The sequence below is a fragment of the Erythrolamprus reginae genome, chromosome Z, assembly GCF_031021105.1.
Source record: "Erythrolamprus reginae isolate rEryReg1 chromosome Z, rEryReg1.hap1, whole genome shotgun sequence".
Lineage (NCBI taxonomy): Eukaryota > Metazoa > Chordata > Lepidosauria > Squamata > Dipsadidae > Erythrolamprus > Erythrolamprus reginae.
Window position 1 is genome coordinate 120,693,353 of NC_091963.1, and position 18,418 is coordinate 120,711,770.

Below are 18,418 nucleotides of genomic sequence, written 5' to 3' on the forward strand. Positions count from 1 at the left end.
TAATAATAATAATTTATTGGATTTGTATGCCGCCCCTCTCTGTAGACTCGGGGCGGCATGCAAGAGTCTCCTAGAATTGTTCTGAAGTCAGACAGTACCTGGATCAAATAAATTAAGATATATATGACACATTACAAGATAGAAAACACATACAAAGACATCCCATAATAGGCTGCAGCCATTCCAGCAACAACCTAGGAGAAAATACCATAAAATGTAGATTGATAACTGGCTTTTAAATTAGCACAGGATTAGCTCATTTTACAAGCCAGACATCCGATTGGATAGCAGAATTCTAGGGGTCAGTTGGACAGTTAGAAGCAGATGGAGAACTTTCCAAGATCAAAACCTAGCAGAAAAGTGAGTTCTCTCAAATGTCCATAGGCATATCAAATCTGAATATTTTTATTAGAACCCACTTTTTATACTAGGTAGTATGTTTAGTTTTGACCCTTCTCTACATGATAGGCTTATGAGTAGGTTGGGATAATATATACTGTTTGATTCAAGGCCACATGCTGGTTGTGTAGATACAGTATGCTTAACCTTGTTGCTAAATTAACATATGTTTGGGGTACAAACAATAAAATGAATTACAATTTATTTTATATATAAATAAAGGTGGCTGGATGTGTTGGGAAGGTTAATTGGCAAGATTATATTTTCCCCCTTTTATATATAGAGAGACAATTATTGAGTGACCTTGGATCCTTAGCCAGAGTTGTCAATACAGATAAAGAGAGAGACAGCTAGAAGTCCAAGTTGTTTATAATGGTCTGTGGTGAGATTAGATCTTCTGGGCCTTCCCTGATCTTAGTTGAGCAAAATGTTTCTTGATTTCTGTCACTGTTATCCATCTTGGCATATAGGTTCTCTATATTTTGATTAGGGCTTCTACTTCCATGAGAAATGTCCAAATAATATAGAGTTCCTGGAAATATGCTACCCAGATCCCTGAGAGAATTTGGTAGTCTGCCATATCTTTGGGGCCTATTAAGCTAATTTTTCATCACTGCAGGAAAAAATTGATCTGCAGTAATTTTCAGGGTTCCCCTTTTAAAGCTGAATTTCTGCAGACTGCAAAAATGGTTGAGTTTTTCCACTATTGGTTGAATTCTGCATGTAAAGCCTACCTATAAAAAGTAGTCAGCTGTCATCTAGGATTCTTTCTTCTGACTATTTACCAATCTTTGGGATACCCATGCTCTGGTTTTAGTGAATTAACAGTGCTAACTGCAGGAATGAAGTGCTTTATAGCTGAATGTAGGACCAGTAATTTCATGTTGTGCTAAAGGTTAACATTTGATATTTGTTCATTTTCCAGTTTGACAGTGTTTGAACATCACTTTCTTTGCAGTTCTTAGAAGATGTGGCCAAGCAGATATTATAGAATGAGTATAGTGCATTTTTTTCACATCTGTCAGATTCCTTGACGAAGAGTGAAAACGACCTTTTCTGTAATGTTCCTTGTGTATACGTGGGTTTTCACATCATTACTTGCGGCATTCGGAAGTAAGGATTACAATCTCTTATAATTGCTCTTGCTTTTAAATTCTGTTTTATCTCATAAATGCAAATATAAATTTACATGTACTGCATGTGTGTATAAAAAACAATCTAATTTGGAACTGAACATCCCATTCTTCTTTATTTGTAACCACTATTTTCTTCAAAGAAGTTCAGTTTTTCTTTTTCTTCCTTTTTCCTTTTCAGCACCATCTCTACCATGTGTTTTCCCATTTCTTTATGAGGGAAAATTCTATGCTTCATGTACTACAGATGGTTCTAGCAAAGGTATCTCCTGGTGTGCATTAACTGATAAGTATGATGAAAAACGCCTGTGGAAACAATGTGCTGTTACTGGTAAGAGGCTCAACTGGTACTCCTATATTACATCCAGTAATTTTGGGATAAATGAAGTCTTCTCAAACATGGGTTCTTCATAAGTATTGGGACCACAGATAAATGTATTCATCTTTCATGTCTCATGGCTATGCTGGCTAAGAAACGTAGGATTATTTACTACCCTACAAACTTCCATTGTTGGAGCTATATTAGAAAGTGCTTGAATTAATTTTGATAATATGACCAACTGGTGATGAGTGTAACTCTGGCCCTGGACTCAGGTTGCTGCTGCTTAATGCCAGGTCGGTGGTCAATAAAGCTCTCCTCATCCGGGATCTGATCCTGGATGAGGAGGCCGACCTGGCATGTATTACTGAAACCTGGCTGGGCCCAGAGGGAGGTGTTCCTCTCTCTGAAATTTGCCCAGCTGGGTTTCAGATATGGCACCAACCTCGACCCCAGGGAAGGGGGGGAGGAGTGGCTATTATAGCCAGGGAGAGCCTTTGCCTACGTGGACTCAATGCTCCGGAAATTGCGGGTTGCGAGTCACTCTTGATGAAGTTGGACTTAGGGGTTCAGGTGGGCTTATTTCTCACATACCTGCCTCCCAGCTGTGTGTCAAAAGCCCTGCCTGTGCTACTCGAGGAAGTAGACGGGTTGGCGGTGGAGTTCCCCAGACTTATTGTCTTGGGGGACTTCAACCTGCCGTCACTCGGCGAAACCTCTGGGTTGGCACAGGAGTTCATGGCCACCATGACAGCCATGGACCTGACTCAAGTAGTACGGGGTCCGACTCATGAGGGGGGGCACGCACCTGACATGGTATTCCTTTCCGAGCAATTGAGTAATGGTCTGAGACTAAGGGGCTTAGAAGCAGTGCCTTTGTCATGGTCAGACCATTTTCTACTACGGCTTGACTTCCTGGCTCCAATCCTTCCCCGCAGGGAGGCGGAACCAATGAAGATGTTCCGCCCCAGACGCCTGATGGACCCAGAGGGCTTTCAGACGGCGCTTGGGGTTATTCCAGAGGCACTCACCCACAGTTCGGCGGAGTCTCTTGCGGAGGCCTGGAATACGGCTGCTGCGGAGGCTCTCGACCGGATTGCGCCTTTGCGACCTCTCCGTGGCGCTAGACCCCGTAGAGCCCCATGGTTCAACGAGGAGCTCCTGGAGTTGAAACGCCAAAAGAGACGTCTAGAGAAGCGATGGATTAAGAGCAGGTCTGAATCTGATCGAACACTTGTAAGAGCCTTTATTAAGACTTACAAAGTGGCGCTCAAGGCGGCAAGATGCGCGTACCATGCCGCCTTGATTGCATCAGCGGAATCCCGCCCGGCCGCTCTGTTTAGGGTGACCCGCTCCCTTCTTAACCAGGGGGGAGTTGGGGAGCCCTTGCAGAGTAGTGCCGAGGAGTTTAACACGTTTTTCGCTGATAAAGTCGCTCAGATCCGGGCCGACCTCGACTCCAATTGTAAAACAGAGTCGACTGACAATGAGTCAGTCGAGGTGACTGGGGCACGTACTTGTCCACCTGTCTGGGGAGAGTTTGATCTGGTGACACCTGATGAAGTGGACAAGGCCATTGGAGCTGTGAGTTCCGCCACCTGTCTACTGGATCCGTGTCCCTCCTGGTTGGTCTCGGCCGGCAGGGAAGTGACACGGAGCTGGGCCCAGGAGATTACCAACGCTTCCTTGGGGAGGGGAGTTTTTCCACCACTCTATAAAGAAGCGCTTGTGCGCCCCCTCCTCAAGAAGCCTTCCCTGGACCCAGCCGTACTCAACAACTATCGTCCAGTCTCCAACCTTCCCTTCATGGGGAAGGTTGTCGAGAAGGTGGTGGCACTCCAGCTCCAGCGGTCCTTGGAAGAAGCCGATTATCTAGGTCCCCAGCAGTCGGGCTTCAGGCCCGGTTACAGCACGGAAACCGCTTTGGTCGCGTTGATGGATGATCTCTGGCGGGCCCGGGACAGGGGTTTATCCTCTGTCCTGGTGCTCCTCGATCTCTCAGCGGCTTTCGATACCATCGACCATGGTATCCTTCTGCACCGGTTGGAGGGGTTGGGGGTGGGAGGCACTGTGCTTCAGTGGTTCTCCTCCTACCTCTCTGGCCGGTCGCAGTCGGTGTTAGTGGGGGGTCAGAGGTCGACTCCGAGGTCTCTCCCTTGTGGAGTACCTCAGGGGTCGGTCCTCTCCCCCTTGCTATTTAACATCTACATGAAACCGCTGGGTGAGATCATCCAAGGACATGGGGTGAGGTATCATCAATATGCCGATGATACCCAGCTTTACATCTCCACCCCATGCCCAGTCAACGAAGCGGTGGAAGTGATGTGCCGGTGCCTGGAGGCTGTTCGGGCCTGGATGGGTGTCAACAGACTCAAGCTCAACCCGGATAAGATGGAGTGGCTGTGGGTTTTGCCTCCCAAGGACAATCCCATGTGTCCGTCCATTACCCTGGGGGGGGGAATTACTGACCCCCTCAGAGAGGGTCCGCAACTTGGGCGTCCTCCTCGATCCACAGCTCACATTAGAGAACCATCTTTCAGCTGTGGCGAGGGGGGCGTTTGCCCACGTTCGCCTGGTGCACCAGTTGCGGCCCTACCTGGACCGGGACTCATTGCTCACAATCACTCATGCCCTCATCACCTCGAGGTTCGACTACTGTAATGCTCTCTACATGGGGCTACCTTTGAAAAGTGTTCGGAAACTTCAGATCGTGCAGAATGCAGCTGCAAGAGCAGTCATGGGCTTACCCAGGTATGCCCATGTTTCACCATCACTCCGCAGTCTGCATTGGCTGCCGATCAGTTTCCGGTCACAATTCAAAGTGTTGGTTATGACCTTTAAAGCCCTTCATGGCACTGGACCAGAATATCTCCGAGACCGCCTTCTGCCGCACGAATCCCAGCGACCGATTAGGTCCCACAGAGTGGGCCTCCTCCGGGTCCCGTCAACTAAACAATGTCGGTTGGCGGGCCCCAGGGGGAGAGCCTTCTCTGTGGCGGCACCGGCTCTCTGGAACCAACTCCCCCTGGAGATCAGAACTGCCCCTACTCTTCCTGCCTTCCATAAACTCCTCAAAACCCACCTTTGCCGTCAGGCATGGGGAAACTAAACATCTTCCCCTGGGCACGTTGAATTTATATATGGTATGCTTGTGTGTGTGTATGTTAGTACTGTATAGGGGTTTTTCTTAAATTTATAATATTTTAATTAATTGGATTATGTATTGGATTGTCTTTTCACTTGTTGTGAGCCGCCCCGAGTTTTCGGAGAGGGGCGGCATACAAATTCAAATAATAAATAAATAATAAACTGCAATTAGTGCAAGATAGAGCTGGGCCACGGAAAATGGAACAGAAACTTTTTTCACCTGCAACATACATACATTTTTAGTGCATTCTGAGATTTCAAGGAAAATGTTGGTATCTTCACTTGTGTGAATACTAAAATCTTGTCAAATTCTATGGTCTTGTACAACTTTTGCTGTTATCTTTCATGTTGTGGATCCTTGACCAAATTCTATAATTTTGTGTTACATGTTTCATGGACTGCCTTGTGAATGATAGAATGTGATATTATTGTAACATTTATATTGCTGCTTATTTGCACATAGCAACTCAAGGCAGCTTACAGGGGTATAAAACATTATGTGTGTGTGTGTGTGTGTGTGTGTTTTCGTAGATTTTGTTTTTGTAGATTTTCATGGGTACAGGTATGAAGGTCTTGGCATATTCAGGTTTCTTCCCGTGTAAGTTTCAGGGATTTCTCGTCATCTTCAGGTTGGTGCTTTTGTCCTTCTGCTAGGGCGAACACAGTGAGACCTGAGCTGCCTTCCCTCTATAAATACTGGTGGGTAGGTGTGGAGTGCTGGCTTAGCAGCTGCAAGCTATGCTGAAACTTCCTGGTGAGTCAGTGGGGTAACACCTGAGGTCATTGATGTAATTGATGTATGCTGATTAGTTGAGGTTTGTGGATTTGGGGTGATATCCGGAGTAGTTGGAGTTTGCAGGTTACTTGGTTGTTTTGCAATGTGTGTTCTGAGTCTGGTTTCAAGACATGAAACCAGAACTAAATTGACAGAACTAAATTAATTTCCAAAACAGAACACTACAGCAAAAGAATAATCATGGAAGCCATCGAGATAGAAAAACATAAGCTTTAATGCCTTAGTGTTATAGTTGGGGCCATTCTAATCTCTGGGGTAATGATGTTCTAGAGAGAGGGAGCCACTATGGAGAAGGGTCTCATCAGATGTATCTCCCTAGAGGATAGGACCCAATATGTTTCCTTGCCTCCCCATTCTAGTGGATCAGATAGATGTGACTGGCAAGAGATGGACCCTCAGATAACCTAGTCCAAAGCCATGAAGGGCTTTAAACAACCAGCCCCTTGAATTGTACTCAGAAACAAATTGGCAACCAATGCAGCTCTGACAGGAGATGTATACATGTACACGCTAAGGTCTGCAAGAACCATTCGGGCTACTGCATTTTGCACCAATTTGAGCTTCTGGATGCTCTTCAAGGGCAACCTCATGTATAGCACGTTGCAATAGTCAAGATGGAAAGTGACTAGGGCATGAGTGACCTTGAGTAGGGATTGTTGGTCCAGGAAAGGGCATAACTGGCACACAATCTGCAGTTGCACAAAGGCCCTCCTGGCCATGACCAACACCTGTTCTTTGACAGGATTCAAGAGTCCAGAAGAACCCCCAGATTACATACAGGGTCTGTTTGGGGAAATGCCATTGCATCAAACACAAAGGGCAGCAATTCTCCATGGGCCAAAGAACACCGAACCCAGAGCCACTTACCGGTATATTGTATCCAGGCAGCATGGCTAGTAGGAAAATATAAAAGAAAAGCCTACACCACTTTCTATCAGTATTCTATAATACTGGGCAATGTTTTCATTTCTCAGAGAAGCCATAAGATCTATTCATGCACATTCTCAAGCACATCTTTTAAATCATTTTTAAAGTATGCAGAGTTCTAGTTTGTATCACAGTATTTCCTATAATCCCATGAGTATATTGGAATGCTATCAATAATGTTAGCATGCCAGTGTACACTCATATAACACCTATGCTCTGCGAGCTCCACTGGCTACCTATTAGTCTCCAGTCACAATTCAAGGTGTTGGTTGTTACCTATAAAGCCCTACATGACTTAGGGCCAGACTATCTACTGGACTGTCTTCTACCTCATACCTCCTAAAGACCAATAAGATCACACAGGGTTGGCCTCCTCCAGGTCCTATTGACTAAGCAATGCAGGTTGGTGGGGCCGTGGGGGAGGGCCTTCTCTGTGGTTGTCCAAGCTTTATGGAACCTACTCCCCCATGATGTCTGTATTGCTCCCACCCTATTGGCCTTCCAAAGGGCTGCAAAGACCTGGCTTTGCTGGCAGGCCTGGGGGCCATGAATTTGTTATCTGTCATTGTCAGATTTTGTAGATAAATTACAGCCCACGTGAGCTATAATAAATCAAATCTGGAGGTGATGGATTAAGTTACAGAAATGGCTTTCTAACGAAGTTACTTTCATTAAGAAAAATAAGAAAATAGCTATGCCTGATCCCAGGCAATTTCTATGCGTCTTACATTGTTGAAGACTTAGAAAAAGATGAATCCTTCCGAGAAGAAAGGAAGTGATGCTGGCAGTCCAGGCAGGATTTTACATCATAATGGGTGGAGCTAAACTAACATACACAGAGTTAACTATTTAATTACTGAATGTCTCTGAATGTCTCTGGGGCTGGCAATACACAGCGTGACAGTCATAACCGAATTGTAATGAGTGGTAATCATGTGTGATGATTAAATTGTTTGCGTCGTGGTTTTTTTTAACTGGGGTTTATAATTTTAGATATTCATATCTGACTTCTTTTTTATTGTATTTGTATCTTTTTTATATTATTGTAAGACACCCTGAGTTCTTTGGGATTGGGCGGCATAGAAGTCAAATAAAATAAATAAATGATAAATAATATGAGGGTTTTAATTGTTTTCTAATTTGGTAGCTATTTGCAATTCACCATATTTATGCGTAATATCTAGCTTTTCCTCCGACCTTTACATTTTAGATTATGCTTTATTATCATGGTGGCAATCTCATTATTAGAAAACAACCTTCTCTGCAATCCAAGTTTCCATGATTCCAACTCTCATCTGTCCTAATGCCACAGGACTGTGGTGATAGTAGACTAGAATATCTGGAGAATCTCAATTGCCCACTCCTGTCTTACAGTAGATAAAGACAGCAATGTCTGTATTTACATTTATACATTGCTCTAATATCTACTTATATATTACTTTTCTCTTTGCCTAGAATATGGAGGCAATTCAGGAGGAAAACCCTGTGTCTTCCCCTTTCTTTATATGAGTCATGTTTACTATACCTGCACAAGCAAATATTATCATAAAGGGCCATTCTGGTGTTCTACAACTGGGAACTATGATAAGGATAAAAAATGGAGCTATTGTGCTGATACAAGTAAGTGAAATTGAGGACTATTGGTTTAGAAGTCATGGTTTATATGATAGTCAATTAAAACCATTTATACAGAATATCACTTTTTAGTTTGAGCTGAATTTAATATTAGGAACTTGCATGTAAAATAGAACAGAAAAGATTAAAGGTACAACTATTTCCATTTATAATAAAGCAAATCAAAATTACAGTACATTTAAATATTTATTTATTTGTTTGTTTGTTTATTTGACTTGTATGCCACGCTTCTCTGAAGACTCGGGGCGGCTCACAGCGTACAATATAAAACAATGTGTACACAAATTTAATTAGTTAAAACTATAGGCTAGGATCCCACTATATTAAAAACAGTCAATCAATTCAGTCACAACCACACATCACATTTGGTAGTTGGTGTGGGGGGGAATGATCTAATTGCCCCATGCCTGGTGACCTAAGTGAGTCTTAAGACTCTTGCAAAAGGCGAAGAGGGTGGGGGCAGCGTGAATCTCTGGAGGGAGCTGATTCCAGAGGGCCGGGGCTGCCACAGAGAAGACTCTTACACTAGGCCCTGCTAGACGACATTGTCTGGTCGACAGGACCTGGAGAAGGCCAACTCTGTGGGACCCAATCGGCCGCTGGGATTTGTGCAGCAGAAGGCGGTCCTGTAAGTAATCTCTCAAAAATATTTTGAGAGATATAATTTTTTTATCCATAATTCCATATACAGTGTTCCCTCGATTTTCGCGTGTTCAAACTTCGCGAAACGGCTATACAGTAGAACCCCGACTTACGAGATTAATTGGTGCCGGAAGGAGGCTCGTAAGTCGGAAAGCTCGTATGATGAAACATTGTTTCCCATAGGAAACAATGTAAAGTCAATTAATCCGTGCAACAACAAAAAAACCTGCTGCCGCTCGGCTGTCACAGCTGGGCAGGGGGGGGGGCTTCCCAGCAGCCAGCTTCCAAGCAAAGGGGGGAAAGGAGCGGGCGGGGGAAAGGGGGCAAACCCCACCATCAGTGTGATTGCGACTCCCCTCCTGTGGCTGCTGTTGAGGCGGCAGCGGCGTCCGCCTCCGGCGCGCGGCTCTCTCTCCATTCTTCTCTTTCCCCCTCTCGGGCTCCGAATGCGGCAGCGGGAAGAGGAAACGAGGCAGTCCCGGATCGCTTGCTTCCCCGGCCAGCAAGCCGGCTGCCTGGGAAAGCAGCGCTTTCCCAGGCAGCCGGCTTGCTGGCCGGGGAAGCAAGCGATCCGGGACTGCCTCGTTTCCTCTTCCCAGCGCCACCGCATTCGGAGCCCGAGAGAGGGAAAGAGAAGAATGGAGAGAGAGCCGCGCGTGTGTCGGTGCGTCGCGGCTCTCTCTCCATTCTTCTTTCCCTCTCTCGGGCTCCGAATGCGGTGGCGGCGGGAAGAGGAAACCCATGGAGATCCAGAGGGGAGGATGGGGCAGGAAAGAGTGCAGAAAAACGGAGGAAACCCATGGAGATCCAGAGGGGAGGATGGGGCAGGAAAGAGTGCAGAAAAACGGAGGAAACCCATGGAGATCCAGAGGGGAGGATGGGGCAGGAAAGAGTGCAGAAAAACGGAGGAAACCCATGGAGATCCAGAGGGGAGGATGGGGCAGGAAAGAGTGCAGAAAAACGGAGGAAACCCATGGAGATCCAGAGGGGAGAATGGGGCAGGAAAGAGTGCAGAAAAACGGAGGAAACCCATGGAGATCCAGAGGGGAGGATGGGGCAGGAAAGAGTGCAGAAAAACGGAGGAAACCCATGGAGATCCAGAGGGGAGAATGGGGCAGGAAAGAGTGCAGAAAAATGGAGGAAACCCATGGAGATCCAGAGGGGAGGATGGGGCAGGAAAGAGTGCAGAAAAACGGAGGAAACCCATGGAGATCCAGAGGGGAGAATGGGGCAGGAAAGAGTGCAGAAAAACGGAGGAAACCCATGGAGATCCAGAGGGGAGGATGGGGCAGGAAAGAGTGCAGAAAAACGGAGGAAACCCATGGAGATCCAGAGGGGAGGATGGGGCAGGAAAGAGTGCAGAAAAATGGAGGAAACCCATGGAGATCCAGAGGGGAGAATGGGGCAGGAAAGAGTGCAGAAAAACGGAGGAAACCCATGGAGATCCAGAGGGGAGGATGGGGCAGGAAAGAGTGCAGAAAAACGGAGGAAACCCATGGAGATCCAGAGGGGAGAATGGGGCAGGAAAGAGTGCACAAAAACGGAGGAAACCCATGGAGATCCAGGGGGGAGGATGGGGCAGGAAAGAGTGCAGAAAAATGGAGGAAACCCATGGAGATCCAGAGGGGAGAATGGGGCAGGAAAGAGTGCAGAAAAACGGAGGAAACCCATGGAGATCCAGAGGGGAGGATGGGGCAGGAAAGAGTGCAGAAAAACGGAGGAAACCCATGGAGATCCAGAGGGGAGAATGGGGCAGGAAAGAGTGCAGAAAAACGGAGGAAACCCATGGAGATCCAGAGGGGAGGATGGGGCAGGAAAGTGCAGAAAAACGGAGGAAACCCATGGAGATCCAGAGGGGAGGATGGGGCAGGAAAGAGTGCAGAAAAACGGAGGAAACCCATGGAGATCCAGAGGGGAGGATGGGGCAGGAAAGAGTGCAGAAAAACGGAGGAAACCCATGGAGATCCAGAGGGGAGGATGGGGCAGGAAAGAGTGCAGAAAAACGGAGGAAGCCCATGGAGATCCAGAGGGGAGCATGGGGCAGGAAAGAGTGCAGAAAAACGGAGGAAACCCATGGAGATCCAGAGGGGAGGATGGGGCAGGAAAGAGTGCAGAAAAACGGAGGAAACCCATGGAGATCCAGAGGGGAGGATGGGGCAGGAAAGAGTGCAGAAAAACGGAGGAAACCCATGGAGATCCAGAGGGGAGAATGGGGCAGGAAAGAGTGCAGAAAAACGGAGGAAACCCATGGAGATCCAGAGGGGAGAATGGGGCAGGAAAGAGTGCAGAAAAACGGAGGAAACCCATGGAGATCCAGAGGGGAGGATGGGGCAGGAAAGAGTGCAGAAAAACGGTGGAAACCCATGGAGATCCAGAGGGGAGGATGGGGCAGGAAAGAGTGCAGAAAAACGGAGGAAAAAAGCGCTTTCCCAGGCAGCCGGCTTGCTGGCCGGGGAAGTAAGCGATCCGGGACTGCCTCGTTTCCTCTTCCCGCCGCCGCCGCATTCGGAGCCCGAGAGGGGGAAAGAGAAGAATGGAGAGAGAGCCGCGACGCACCGACACACGCGCGGCTCTCTCTCCATTCTTCTCTTTCCCTCTCTCGGGCTCCGAATGCGGTGGCGGCGGGAAGAGGAAACGAGGCAGTCCCGGATCGCTTGCTTCCCCGGCCAGCAAGCCGGCTGCTTGGGAAAGAAGCAAGTGATCCGGGACTGCCTCGTTTCCTCTTCCCGCTGCCGCAATCAGAGCCCGAGAGGGGGAAAGAGAAGAATGGAGAGAGAGCCGCGTGTGTGTCGGTGTGTCGCGGCTCTCTCTCCATTCTTCTCTTCCCCCTCTCGGGCTCGAATGCGGCGGCGGGAAGAGGAAACGAGGCAGTCCCGGATCGCTTGCTTCCCCGGCCAGCAAGCCGGCTGCTTGGGAAAGAAGCAAGCGATCCGGGACTGCCTCGTTTCCTCTTCCCGCCGCATTCAGAGCCCGAGAGGGGGAATGAGAAGAATGGAGAGAGAGCCGCGCGTGTGTCGGTGTGTCGCGGCTCTCTCTCCATTCTTCTCTTCCCCCTCTCGGGCTCGAATGCGGCGGCGGGAAGAGGAAACGAGGCAGTCCCGGATCGCTTGCTTCCCCGGCCAGCAAGCCGGCTGCTTGGGAAAGAAGCAAGCGATCCGGGACTGCCTCGTTTCCTCTTCCCGCCGCCGCATTCAGAGCCCGAGAGGGGGAAAGAGAAGAATGGAGACAGAGCCGCGCGTGTGTCGGTGTGTCGCGGCTCTCTCTCCATTCTTCTCTTCCCCCTCTCGGGCTCGAATGCGGTGGCGGGAAGAGGAAACGAGGCAGTCCCGGATCGCTTGCTTCCCCGGCCAGCAAGCCGGCTGCTTGGGAAAGAAGCAAGCGATCCGGGACTGCCTCGTTTCCTCTTCCCGCCGCCACATTCAGAGCCCGAGAGGGGGAAAGAGAAGAATGGAGAGAGAGCCGCGACACACCGACACAAGCCGGCTGGCGGCGGTGGAGGAAGGCGAATGCGGCTTGGAAGCTGGGAGGGGGGCAAATGTCTTTGGCCACTTAGCTCTGGAGGCTGCCTCTCTCCTCCCATATTCCGCCCCTCCCAGTTTCCCAGCGTCTTTGGCCACTGTCCTCCGCTGCCGCCAGCATCCAGCTCTTCCTCCGCTTCTCGCTTGTCTAAAAAATGACAGCCGGGCGGAGGCTGGCGGCGGCGGAGGAAGGCAAATGCGGCTTGGAAGCTGGGAGGGGGGCGGAATATGGGAGGAGAGAGGCAGCCCACAGAGCTAAGTGGCCAAAGACGTTCGCCCCCCTCCCAGCCGCCGCCAGCCTCCGCCCGGCTGTCATTTTTTAGAGAAGCGAGAAGCGGAGGAAGAGCTGGAAGCTGGGAGGGGGGCGGAATATGGGAGGAGAGAGGCAGCCCCCAGAGCTAAGTGGCCAAAGACGTTCGCCTTCCTCCGCCGCCAGCCTCCGCCCGGCTGTCATTTTTTAGACAAGCGAGAAGCGGAGGAAGAGCTGGATGCTGGCGGCAGCGGAGGAAGGCGAATGCGGCTTGGAAGCTGGGAGGGGGGCGGAACGTCTTTGGCCACTTTCGTCGCTCCCCCCCTAATTTCAAGCCCGGCTCCTTGAAAAAGGGTGCGTGGGGGTAGTTTTTGCCTGTCCATAGCCAAAAATGGTGTTTTTACTTCCGCACCGCTATTTCGCAGAAATTTGACTTTCGCGGGCGGTCTTGGAACGTAACCCCCGCGAAAATCGAGGGAACACTGTATAGTTGTGTAGTGTAAAATGGAAAGGTATAATTAAGACCCCGGTTCAGCCAAAAATAATTTTCCCCCCACTAATTTCAAATTTTCCTTTATAGAATCAATGGTATAGGATCAGTGAAGGGCTACCAAATTTTTTATTACCACACTGTGGCTTGTGCAGGATGCCCTGCATTTTCTTTCAACAACTTTCAGTGCAAATTGGGTGCTCTGGGGTGGAGCTCCATTTTTGCTATCCCACTGCGTTCCCCCCCCCCAATCTGGGCAGCAGCCCACTCCTGTATAGGATATAACCTTGTATGCTATTACCTATAGTACTAACAGATTTATCTGAGTAGATATGCGGAGGGTTACAAATTTTAAAAAATACTTACTGTATTAGTAGATGGACTTTAATAATATGGCAAATGATCATTCTCCTTTTATCTTGTTCTTCCAGGAATTGATGCAAATTATCCTACTAGTCCATGCATCTTTCCTTTCATCTTTGAAAATAATCTTTATTCAACTTGTACGATAGATGGAAGATCTGATGGAAGGCTTTGGTGTTCTATTTCAAGTAATTTTGATATTGAGCCTACGTGGGTATATTGTGAGCCTTCAGGTAAGGCAAAGCATGGATGTAACTCGAATCCAACTTTAGTGGAAAAAAGAACAAGGTTTGGGAAGAAGAATTGTTTAATAGTTAAGAAACAACCCATCTCATGGCTGTGGGAATTGTAGTAAAAAAAAAAAAAATCCATCGATTACTGTATCACCTCCCTAGAGGTAAAATTCAATCCCCTCCCCGGTTACTGGTTTTGTGGGCGTGGCTTGGTGGGTGTGGCAGGGGAAGGATATTGCAAAATCTAGAGCCAGCAAGAGGTGGCATTTGCTGGCTCTCCAAACTGCTCAATATTTCCGCTACCTCTTTTCCAGAACCTGTAGGAACCTGCTGAATTTCACCCTTGCACTTCCCTATTATTAAATCTCCCTTCTTCATGTGCTTTCGTTCCAATGGTTACCTATTTTAAATTACTGATTTTCTATATGCTGTAGGGGAAAATTTGATGGGTCCAACTTTGGACCTAAGTGTTTGTATATAGTATTTAAATAACAATACTGCAATTCAGCAGAAATCAAATCAGCTGCTTTAAATTCAAATACATTAAGGTAACAATGTGCTAGCAAGAGAAAAAGCTAACCACTAGATTGCAAGAGTAAGCATTAGGAACTGAAAAAAATGTAAAATAGTGACTAAATAACAATTACAGAATTTCATTTTCTTTCCATAGCAAAGTGGCAAGATTAAGTTATCAATGAGAATGATATCTGCACTTCAATATTACTATATGTAATATTGTTCAAAAATATCCATTTTGAAAATGCTGTGTTCTTTACTCCCATGCCACACTATGGAAGGAATATGGTTTCTATTATTTATATTACTTGCTATTTTGCTCCTAATGTACATTTTGTACAGAATTTGAACGATGGATTGTTTTTCTTTATACCCAAAAAGAATATTTCTAACTACAAAATCAAGTTAATCCCTCTTCATCCTTAATTGTAACATCAACCATTTCCTTATATTTCTTCAGTCAAAGCTTCTTCCTCTTTGCTCTCTAGATCCTGCCCCTTGCAGTTTTCCCTTTATATACAGGAACAAATCCTATTATTCCTGCACCACAGAGGGGGCTTTATACAATCAGCTATGGTGTGCTACAACACCAGACTATGATAAGGACAGCAAGTGGAAATCATGCTCCTTTCAAGGTAGGAGAGTGAGAAGTAATTGCCTGGAGCACTTGTGGGTGATCTGAAATCTTGTCCTTGTCAGAGAGGAATTATTAAAGAGACAGTTTAATCATTGGCCTTTCCTTCAGTTGCAGTTTTTGCAGCGACATTTCCTTTTGTGATTCTTCCCCAGAAGAATCTGCACTGGATGTTCTCTTGGATATTGGGATGGGATGCCAGCCAGATGGAATGTTTCTTGAGTTTGTTGGATTACAAGTCTCAAGCACTCTTTATATTATTTTTTACTGTTCATGTCTTATTTGTTGTGGGTTTTTTTAGTCAATTAGCCATCTGAAATCAAAATCACAAGTATGGGTTGGATGGACATATGAATTGGCATACTAAATAATGATTTTTCCTTTAATCCTTTCCCAAACTCACAAGAAGTGGAGGCCTTGTCTCTTTTGTTGAGGTCATTGCATTATATGCCTATCTTGGAGTTTCTCTGCTCAATTAAAGCATGGAAATATTCCAGTATCCTCTTGTGATGCAACATAAAGTTCCAACCCAGAATTCTAAGTTCTTGCTTTTTTTCTTTTTCTTGGACTGAACCGAACTCTCTCCCAGTGTTGCTTTGTCCCCCCTACATTCAATAGAATATGGTGGGAACTCCAGTGGCCAGCCTTGCGTCTTCCCTTTCAACTACAAAGGAGAGGAAGTTACTACTTGCATTGATGAGGATGAGAAGAATGAGAAGAATGGGAGATTTTGGTGTGCCACGACAGAGAATTTTGATGTGGACATGAAATGGAGTTTCTGTGCTGATACACGTTTAAACAAGAAAAAAGGCAGGTAGCTTCTACATACCCAGATAGTAATAAATGGTTGGACTTAGGAACACAGCATAATTTTATTTGCATTTACTTGGAACTAAGCTACCTTGGGGATGATTCTGAGCCCAAATGACTATTGGTTTGATATTTTATGCAACTCCTCTTTACACAAGAGTATCGATCATTGATCTCTACTATTTCCTTTCAAAGTATTAACCGCATTTAAGGATTGCCATGTCCACAGCCTGTATAATGTCACATTTAGTCTGATATTCTGAGATAATAGATGAACAAAAAATAATACTAAGAATGGTAACAGTGGAATTCCTAGTATGCCAAAGACTTGGGTGTATACCAGTGTTGGGCTGTAGCATGGACCGTCAGGTATGCTGTCCTGGTAGGAAAAATGGAGATGCGCATGCATTTCCATGTCCCTAATGCATGCACACACACATGTGATATTCGGCTTCTGTGCATGTGCAGAAAGTGAAATCTCACATGAGCATGCTCATGAGTGTGAGATTTCACTGATTTTTGGCAGTTATTTGCTTCTGTGCAAGCGTGGAAGCAAAGAAATAGCCCAAAATCAACAAAATCGTGCATGCGCAAGCATCATCATATGAGATTTCATTTCCTGCATATGCACAGAAGCTGAATCTTGCACCGGCATGTGCACAAATGCACACTGGATGTGCACACATCCGCACCGGTCACCGGGAGCAAACCAGGAGTGTCCACAATGGGGAGCCCTTCGCTGGTGTATACCACATATTGCAAGTCACTGACTTGGCTGCTAAACATTGAACGCTACAACTGAATCCTTATACTTTAAGCCAGTTTCAATTCTAGCATCACCACTTCATGCCTTTTGCTTATTGCTTCTACAAAAGAGAAATATAAACATTCTGTGAATATTAATTGCCATGTAAGATGTCAATAATACGAATGAATATGTTATTTACGGTAACTTTTCATCCAAAGCTGAGTATAAAACAAAGAAGGACCACTGCAATTCATATCAAAGTTTTAGTTATATGTTAATAATTTCAGTTGTTATTAATGTGTGTGCATGTATGTGTGTGTCTGTGAGGTTTGTATATGTTAAAAGGAAATAGAAAGTTAATACAATCTGAATTTTAAATTTTATTTCTTGTTGATCATGGAAAAAAAATCACTAAGGAGGTTGTACAATGTGCAGAACATTGAAATTGTTGAAATTAAAGTTAAATGGATTTTTGGAATATAAATCACCCACCTACTTCTCCTTAAAGCAGTTACAACTTTCCCCAAGATTGCACCTTTCTTTGGCAGCTTCGGTAAAATTCTGAAAAAAGAAAAGATGGTTTAGGGAGTTGCGAACGGGAATTACATTAAATTTGTGCCCTTATATTTTCTATATCTTTTTGCCATCAAGTCCCGCATACCTTTAAGTGAACAGAGCATGACTGGAGTAGCATGACTGAAAGCCTAACCCTAACCCTAGCTGCCTTTAGGATTTGATCTTATGCTTTTCCTCTTTCTCTCCCACATACTATTTGTCTTCAATAATTTTCTGAGAAGATATGGAATCAAAAGAGCCCTGTTTTTTCCCTTTCACCTACAAAAAAGAGGTTTACTCAGCGTGTACAACCGATGGTACTTCAGGCTGGAAACCCTGGTGCTCCCTCACTGCCAATTATAATACAGATCAGAAGTGGAGGTACTGCGAGCCTTCAGGTAAGAACAGAAAGCTCTTCCTGGGAGGACATATTTATAATTGCTTTTGTCTTTATCATTTGCTCACATCTCAAAATGGAACAGCTTCCCCCCCCTATCTTTTCCTTTATCTTCTTTTCACACACATTTTATTTTTCATTTAACAGATTTACCAAGTGAAGATCCATGAAGACTGAAACAAGTAACTAATAATTTTCCACCTAGGTAGATATCAAAGCAGTCCTTATTTTATTCTTGTTCAATATGTGTAAGAAAAGCTCTGTTAAGATAGGCCAGTGGAACAATCAGTTCAGCACTTTGATCTGATCACACATTAGTAATATTGTGTCCAGCAATATGTATCCAACAATAGCAGAACATTCAGAAAATTCTCAACCTTGGCAAAGGGACAAAGCAAAGTATTTAAAATATTAAAATTGCTTGAAATTCAGAAGCCCTAAACAGCCCACCAAACTGATGGACATTGATAACTAATCTTTCACTGCTCAATTAGTAGCAAATTCCTGTAGGAAATCCCCGTTTAGCTACATACTATGTAAGGCAGAGGTCTTCAAACTTGGCAACTTTAAGATTTGTGGACTTCAACTTCCAGAATTCTCTAGCCAGCACAGAATTCTGGGAGTTGAAGTCCACGGGTCTTAAAGTTACCAAGTTTGGGGACCCCTAAATTGTAAGGGGTATTTTTTTAATTGGTTTTGAATCTTTAGGTGTCTGATTTCAGTGGATTGACCTGAACTATAGCACGGAGAGAGGCAAGAAGGAAAAACATCCAACTTCTCACAGTTTCTCCAGCATGTGGGATTTTTAAACAGCCTCTTCTTTTCTCCAAATTGAAATTTCTAATCACCACAGACATTTCTGACCCAAAGTTTTGGTTTGCAGGTTGGCTTCTGAATGGGGACTGT

The 18,418-nt window shown here is 45.7% G+C and overlaps 1 protein-coding gene across 1 annotated transcript; it reads left to right on the forward strand.

Moving 5' to 3' along the window:
* Positions 1–771: 771 nt before the first annotated feature.
* Positions 772–17,682, forward strand: LOC139153879 (epididymal sperm-binding protein 1-like). The gene is made up of 8 exons (XM_070728300.1): positions 772–781; positions 1,714–1,863; positions 8,177–8,341; positions 13,688–13,852; positions 14,857–15,003; positions 15,621–15,812; positions 17,358–17,513; positions 17,660–17,682. Exons 1-8 carry the CDS (start codon positions 772–774, stop codon positions 17,680–17,682), a joined length of 1,008 nt encoding a protein of 335 aa, XP_070584401.1.
* The last annotated feature ends 736 nt before the right edge of the window (positions 17,683–18,418 follow it).

Coding starts and splice junctions, on each gene's coding strand:
- LOC139153879 (XM_070728300.1), top strand. Junction 1,864..8,176: donor GAAACAATGTGCTGTTACTG/GTAAGAGGCTCA, acceptor CTCTTTGCCTAG/AATATGGAGGCAATTCAGGA. Junction 8,342..13,687: donor GAGCTATTGTGCTGATACAA/GTAAGTGAAATT, acceptor TTGTTCTTCCAG/GAATTGATGCAAATTATCCT.